General features: G+C 35.8%; 2 protein-coding genes and 1 non-coding gene across 3 annotated transcripts; 1 reads left to right on the plus strand and 2 right to left on the minus strand.

The window, feature by feature from the left end:
* The first annotated feature begins 586 nt into the window (after positions 1-586).
* LOC107907082 (probable flavin-containing monooxygenase 1) lies at positions 587-3646 on the plus strand. Its single transcript, XM_016834291.2, has 5 exons — positions 587-1081; positions 1197-1437; positions 2300-2478; positions 2582-2934; positions 3022-3646. Exons 1-5 carry the CDS (start codon positions 617-619, stop codon positions 3362-3364), a joined length of 1581 nt encoding a protein of 526 aa, XP_016689780.1. The 5' UTR covers positions 587-616; the 3' UTR covers positions 3365-3646.
* Positions 3647-3682: 36 nt separating this feature from the next.
* Positions 3683-7004, minus strand: LOC107907081 (2Fe-2S ferredoxin). The gene is made up of 8 exons (XM_016834290.2): positions 6643-7004; positions 6320-6401; positions 6037-6104; positions 5280-5398; positions 4506-4612; positions 4232-4281; positions 4073-4155; positions 3683-3998 (listed from the first exon to the last, which is right to left on the minus strand). Exons 2-8 carry the CDS (start codon positions 6375-6377, stop codon positions 3884-3886), a joined length of 600 nt encoding a protein of 199 aa, XP_016689779.1. The 5' UTR covers positions 6378-6401; positions 6643-7004; the 3' UTR covers positions 3683-3883.
* TRNAA-UGC (transfer RNA alanine (anticodon UGC)) lies at positions 6972-7044 on the minus strand. Its single transcript has one exon. It is a non-coding gene; the product is annotated as a tRNA-Ala (tRNA).
* Positions 7045-7757: the final 713 nt, after the last annotated feature.

Genomic DNA, 7757 nt, shown 5'->3' on the forward strand with positions numbered 1-7757 from the left:
TAAGTCTTTATTTGACTCTTCAAAAGAGAAAAGAAGTTTGTTTTTTGAATGGAAAAAGAGGTTATTTAATTAGGAAGATAGGGTTTCACATCTTATAAAGAAAAGGTTCTATTTGTCCCATTCAGGTGGTCACTAAAGATCAATGCTTTTTTTCTTGAGTTATGTAGTTATGTTAAAAGGGTGATTTTAAGAGATTAAATTGTAATTTTTATGATAGTAAATAAAGTTATATAAATTAAGGAAGAATATATAGCTTATAATTATTAAATTAAATGAAAGTATGAACCAAATAGAAATGTAGAGTATGATTTGAAGATGCCAAGAAATTTAAAGTTGTATCAGTTACTTAAAACAATGAAATCAGTTGGCGAAAGTTCCCTTCTCCAACGGACCAATTTCGCATTAACAAGTGTAATAATATTTTATTAAGCAAGGAAATATTGGTCTTCCCTTCCCTTTCCCGTCTATTCCAAAACTCTTACTTCAATTCACGTGCCTTTGACAATGACCTCTCTTCGTTTCATGCAGGCTATAAATTAACATGCAAATTCTCACCTTTCTTCACCCACAAGCCGTTCCCTTGATTTCTATCAAAGATTTTCTCCCAAAAGCTTCTATGGCTGAGAATCACTATGAAAACCCTCCTCTTACCATCTCCAAGATTGGTATCATTGGAGCTGGTGTTAGCGGCATCGCAGCTGCTAAACAGCTATATCACCATAACCCTGTTGTTTTCGAGGCCTCGGATTCAATAGGTGGGGTGTGGAGAACCTGTGCTTATAATTCCACTAAGCTGCAATCGGCTCGTAAGGATTACGAGTTTTCGGATTTCCCGTGGCCTAACAGAGACGACCCCAGTTTTCCTACTCATGTTGAGGTAGTTGATTACTTGGAATCATATGCTAAGCACTTTGATGTGTTGAAGTTCGTCAAGTTCAATTCAAAGGTGATGGAGCTACGTTTTGTTGGGCAACAAGGAACGACCCAGCTTGGCGGAAATGGTGGGGCGTATGGGAGTCCATTACCAGGCCACCCTGTTTGGCAGATTGCAGTGCAAACTAATGGTTCACAAAACCTACAGGTTTGTTGCTTATATAATATCTTATATCATCTATGCTTTACGTAAATCATTAGCTAATGCAACCAGCTAAAAAGGGTTTATTTTTGTTTTCTTCTTGTCCCTTAATTACTTTCAGTGGTATGCCTTTGAGTTTGTGGTTGTTTGCATTGGAAAATATGGGGATATACCCAAAATTCCAAGTTTCCCACACAACAAAGGTCCTGAGATATTCCAAGGCGAGGTCCTTCATTCCATTGATTACTGCAAACTGGACAAGGATGCTGCTTCTCAACTGCTGAAAGGAAAAAAAGTTGCAGTCATTGGCTACAAAAAATCAGCCATTGATCTAGCTGTAGAATGTGCAGAAGCAAACCAAGGTGATTAATTCTCTCTATTATATTTGATGCTTAATATACTAATCGCGCCAAATTAAAATTATTGAAAAGTAATTTACAGTTTCAAATATTCTTTAAGCATATGGTGCATTTCTTCACCTAGATAGTCACTATAACCAAGTCATATGATGAACTACTTATTTAATCTGTTAGAGACGCCAAAAAGAACCCTTATTTGTTCATTTTATTTAATACCCATAATTATTTTTGGCAAGAGTGATGATTTTTTTTATATCTGTAAATCTTTATACATGTGAATCTCTCTCTATATATATATATGTATAAATAGGTTTGTGCATGAGGCATGCTCTTATTCTTAGTGGGAAATGATTTGCCGACAGAATGGTATTTGCGGTTGTTGTCTCTGATAAATTTAGGGTTTGAGAAGAAAGATAAAAAGGTGTAGAATTTGCAGTAGTGTGATACATGGGGTTGGTAGGGAGGGAACATGATTTTCCCACGTTAGGAAGGTCGATTTTTGCATGGATTTGTGTTTTTGGGTTAAAACTGAAAGGTCAAAACACACTACCAACCAAAAGCATCCCATCACGTAGGGTTGGACTTTTAGGCTTTTCCACTTTTTTGACTAATAACTTTTTCAACTTTTCTGAATCATATACCATTAGAATTCCAACATGGGGAATTTTAGACTTGTTCAAGTTATTATTTCATTCTGCCAAATATGTAAATCTAAAACAAAATAAAATAAAAACATGTTTTTAAAATACTCTGAACCCCACAAAATTAAATTGGAAAAAGTTAGGGTAAAATTAATAGAAACAAATCCTTTGATTTTATATAATTAACTACGGTGTTAACTTTTACTCCAAATGATGATTTAAAGGGCCAGAAGGGCAGCCATGTACCATGGTAGTAAGGACACTTCACTGGACTGTTCCACATTATTCAGTGTGGGGTTTGCCCTTCTTCTTGTTCTACTCTACAAGAGCTTCTCAGCTCCTCCATGAAAAACCCAACCAAAGCTTTCTCAGGACCATGCTTTGCTACCTTTTATCTCCCCTGGTGAGTCAACCTTTCTTAACTTAAAAACCCTTTAAAAGACAATACATTATGTATATATATATATAAATCTATAAGCTGATATAATATGGTGTTTTGTTGGCAGAGGCGAGGGGTTTCGAAATTCATCGAGTCTTACTTGCTCTGGAAACTTCCATTACTGAAATATAGTTTGAAACCAGACCACCCATTTGAAGAAGATTATGCATCTTGTCAGATGGCCATCATGCCAGAAAATTTCTTCACCGAGGCTGATAAAGGAAACATTTTTTTCAAAAGATCATCCAACTGGTGGTTCTGGAAAGAGGGAATTGAGTTTGATGACAATACTAAAATGAAGGCCGATGTTGTGATCCTTGCAACTGGTTATGATGGAAAGAAGAAACTCAAAACTATCTTACCAGACCCTTTCCGTAGTTTAATCGAATGTCATCCTTCAGGAATCATGCCCTTGTATAGGTATAAACATAATATTAAAAGAGCTTAGTTTGAGGGTTTTGTGTGAGATTTTTGGGACTAATGAATGTTTAATTCCTGTTCTGACAGAGGTACAATCCACCCACTGATACCCAACATGGCTTTTGTGGGTTATATTGAAAGTGTCGCAAACCTTCACACATCAGAGCTGCGTAGCATGTGGCTTGCTCGATACGTGGACGAGAAGTTTAAGCTCCCGAGTGCTGAAAACATGCTGGAACAGATATATAAGGAGATGGAGGTGTCGAGGAGGATAACCAGGTTTTACAAGAGGCACTGCATTTCCACGTTTAGCATCAACCACGGGGATGAAATCTGTGAAGAAATGGGGTGGAATTCTTGGAGGAAAAGAAACTGGTTCGCAGAAGCTTTTAGCCCTTATGGCAGTCAGGATTATCGCCTCAAAAACTAAAAATTCATCATAACACTCATTCTTTTTTAAATTTGCATCTCAAAAAATAAGTGTAGAAAAAGTAGAAGTAATCATCAATTCGTCGTAAAGTGTCATTCAATTTCAATGTCCTGTGTTTTTTATATAATTTGTAAGTGGGAAAAAAAGGAATAAGTAAAAGAAATATGTTCTTAACATGCAGAGGAGACTCAAACCTGTTGCAATATATTATGTATATGTGTATATATTTATATATTAAGCCCAAAAGTCAATCATAAGGCAACCAGCCAGAACAAACGTTTTAGAGAAAAGTTCAAAAAGGTGCAGAAATAAATGAGGTCATAGAAACTATGATATCATTTGATGTATAAAATCAATGTCACAGGGATTATTAGGAATTTAATAAGATAAAATTAATGCCAAAACAATGACTTTCAGTATGGTATAGACGCTTGCTCATCCAATAAGATAGGGAAGCTACAAAACTGGATGACCGGATTCTCTACGCTCATTTAAACAGGGTTAGGCGTTGTATATTGTCTAATGTGGTTTTGCAACATACCCATCAACTGCGAAGTTCCGAGTGGCAGCAGGGATTGCTAAACGAATTCCATCAAGTTCAGGCCTTGCAATTATTTGGCATCCCAGTCGAGACCTGACAGTTAATCCATTTAGATCAAATTAAAAAGAAAAAAAAAACCTTAGTCGGTCCATGACAGACGAACTCACGTTTCTGTAAGCCCAAAGGCTAGGTCCAACATGTCATTCTCCTCATCACTTGGCTCTTCTAATTTATTATAGTGCTCCATATCCTAGCAAAAGAGGTCAATATTAATTACCCATGAATCAATCAACAGCATGTTTGGTAACACATTGTCCTTAGCATACCATCACTATGACGTGGCATGTTGAACAGGCAAGTGAACCCTCACATGCTCCTGCAATATAACATACAAGCAGACATTAATTTTAGAAGAAAAGGAATAAGGAAATGTGTTAATTTGTATAATAAAAGAATAAGGAGATTTTAAAATCACATTATGTTCTTCACGTGAACAAAATATGCTTCAAGACAAACATCATTTTAAAAGGGATTCAGTAAAAGAATTACTCCAAGGAATGCTACAAAATTAATGGATTAACAATATATCATAAGCCTTGCCTTCGAGCTCTATATCATTTTGATGAGCTGCCTCTAGCATAGACGTTCCAATAGGCACTCGAATGGGGATTTCTTCTCCATCCTTTGAAACAAATGTGACAGATATCCTGACAAATCATATAATCCAATGTGAATAAAAAATAAAAAATAAAAATCAGTTTCAGATTAAATGCATGTAGAACCATTTAAGTGTTTAAAGAACAATGTTGAGGGGCTCTCCAACTCCATGCTTTCGTTGTCAGTGAATGAATTGCGATCTGAATCTCTCACCAACTCAAAGTTTAAGATACTGATTGCACAGAGATAGACAATAGACCAGAAAAAACAGCAGCAAAATCCACAACCGATTAAAGACATATGCATGCTTAGACAAAAGCCCATCCATTGAAGGGTTCCGGTTCTCTGGATGCCACCCTACCCCCTATCAGCTGAGGCATTAATCCACCACCAAGGTTCAAGTTTGCTTTAAAGTATGTTTAAAAATGTCTAAATATTATCAAGTCTTGACAAGCAAATGCTTACCTAAGTAGTATCAGCATAGAATTAACTTAAACTGGATTGAAGTTACATAATCATCTCTCCAAGAAGTAGTAAATCAAAATAGGTTTGCTTGGCTATTCTTATATTTGCATGTGTGTATATATAAGAGAGTTGAAGATTTATACAATCTAAAAATAATTCATCAATGTAATAAGATTTGCATTGAAAATGATTCACAACTTCATCCAACAGTCATAAGCACCATGCCAATACAGTTTTATATAAAGAACTTACGTTTCTTTCTGTTCATCCCCTCCCCCAGAAGTATTGTTGGAACCCAAGGTAGAAAAATAATGATGCTTTTGAAATATGGCACCCTGGAAGAAGGCTCTAGTTTCTGATAGTAATTCAACCTGTCCAAAAACATTGAAGAAAAGAGAAAAAGATCAAGGGAAAAGTTCACTAATAATTCGCTGAAAATTAAATCCTCCTTTTACAGATAAATAGCTAAAAATGAAATCCGTTTCTCATCCAGTTCTGTAAATTGCTATACGGACTATTTGTCTATCAGTCTTCAATTTTTATACCAATACCAACCACAGATATATTCCGGCAAGTATTATCACCTCCAACTTCTTACTACCTGGATTTATTCTGTAGATATGAGAAGGGAACATTCTTTTCAGATAGCTAATCTAAAAACATAATCATTCGTAGACATGAACAACAAATACATCTTAATTAGAACATGGCATAATCATGTCATTAGCTCATTGCCTAGTGTAATCAACACATTTCCCCTAAATTTAATAGGATTGTCCACTATATAGGGTAACAAGAACATAACTATCTCCACCATTCAAGATAACTAACAGGAAGATGCGTGTCATAAGCACTAGACTAAGTTCAACATCGTCAATAACAACGTATATAAGGGTTAACTACAACCCAATGTCTTAGGCTGCTCTTTCAGTGACTCAAAATATATTAGATATGCATGTCAAACTATATTTTTAACATTTTGAAATATACGAAAATAATACCCACTGACCGGAGATCGCTGGCATTGTCCGCAATGCCCTTGTCTAAATCTTGTTCTTGACATACACCTATATCCACCTATCAAAAAGACTGAAATTAGGAGTCAAGTATATGAAAAATCATTACATAAATCATGCATTGGTATAACCCACAAAACATACCACGCTGATTAAAAAGCAAAATGGTCAGATTAGAAACTACAAGGGTGTACCAAATTTTTCTATATTAATAATGCCAATTTCCATAAAATTGAACAATAATACATAAAACCCAAATTGGAAATAGTAGCAAACCTCTCGACAGCTCATTGACAATCCGAAATCCAACTCTAGAGAGCCTTGAAGTTAACATAATTTGATGTAGTAAAAGAGCGCCCTGTTTAAAGGAGAAAACTAAATATGCTTAGAAACTTAAAAAAAAAAAAAAAACTCAACACCTTTTAACTCGCATATCGCATATCGAAAGTACTATCTTGTGAAGCGAATTAATCAATAGAGCTTAACTGGGCATTCAGCTAAGACGCTGCTTATTCATATAGATATAACTCAAATCTCCAGAAAGCGGAAATAACGACAGAAATTAACTGAGAAGTGAACTTTAGAAGAAATATATATACCTTTTTGCAGCGAGATGAAAGAGAGGGAATTAAAACCAGGGTTGGGTCCAATCAAAGTAGGGTTTAGGCTTCACTAGGAGCGCTTCGACTGGGTTTGAAGCGTTCCGAGGCAAAGGGCCGCCATCGGAGAGGACGTACCTTTTGAAAAATAAAAATAAAAATAATATGCGCCGCAAAGACAGACGAGTATTCGAGGATGACAGTAAGGTAGAAAGAAGAGAGATCGAGACCACGCTTGTCGAGAGGCAAAACTAAAACGACGCTGTGATGGAGAGAAGAGAATCTTTACAGTTCACGCTAGAAAATAAAAAATGAAAAGAACAACGAAATGGAGATGCGGGGGATCGAACCCCGTGCCTCTCGCATGCAAAGCGAGCGCTCTACCATTTGAGCTACATCCCCTCGTTTCTTCTTTCTCAATAATTTCCTAAATCTACTTTGTTTTTCTTTTTTAAATTGAGTACAACACCTATTTTATTCATAATTGACGTTGAAGTCATGATTCTTCTTTAAGATCATTACATCTTACTCCATTTCAACAAATATCCTCTATCTTCAACAGCATATAATTAATAACCCTACAATTACTTCCAATATTAAATGTCACAATTTACACTAGTTTATAATATATTGTTCATAAAAACGTATTGTTCATATGGAGTTACAATAAGAAAGGAGGATAAGAAGGAAATCAATGTGGTGCAACGGATATCAATTCATCTAAAGAGGTTAAGAGCCGGGACAAGGACAAAAAGATAAACTAATCAAGAAGATAATTGCTAAAAGATAGATCTCTTCTTCATCGTTCCTTGGTGTATTTATAAGGAAGATCCTCTTATCCATTGATGTGACATGGTCGGATAAACATTTAATCCAACTAAATGTGTAAAGGATATTCATGGGCGTATATCATGGGACCTTATAAATGCGATGTCATTGTACTTAAATAGACTCCTTATTATATCATTAGGATGTTTACACTACGATAGTGTTCGTACCTAAGAGTGGGTGGTGATTCTCTCTAGGAAGAATGAGCAGTCTTACCCAAAGGTGTTGGGAGCGGGTGGCCTGCCGAGTTGTTACTTTAGATGGAGTCAACACAGAGGTCAACAATG

Source organism: Gossypium hirsutum, chromosome D05 (genome assembly GCF_007990345.1).
Source record: "Gossypium hirsutum isolate 1008001.06 chromosome D05, Gossypium_hirsutum_v2.1, whole genome shotgun sequence".
Lineage (NCBI taxonomy): Eukaryota > Viridiplantae > Streptophyta > Magnoliopsida > Malvales > Malvaceae > Gossypium > Gossypium hirsutum.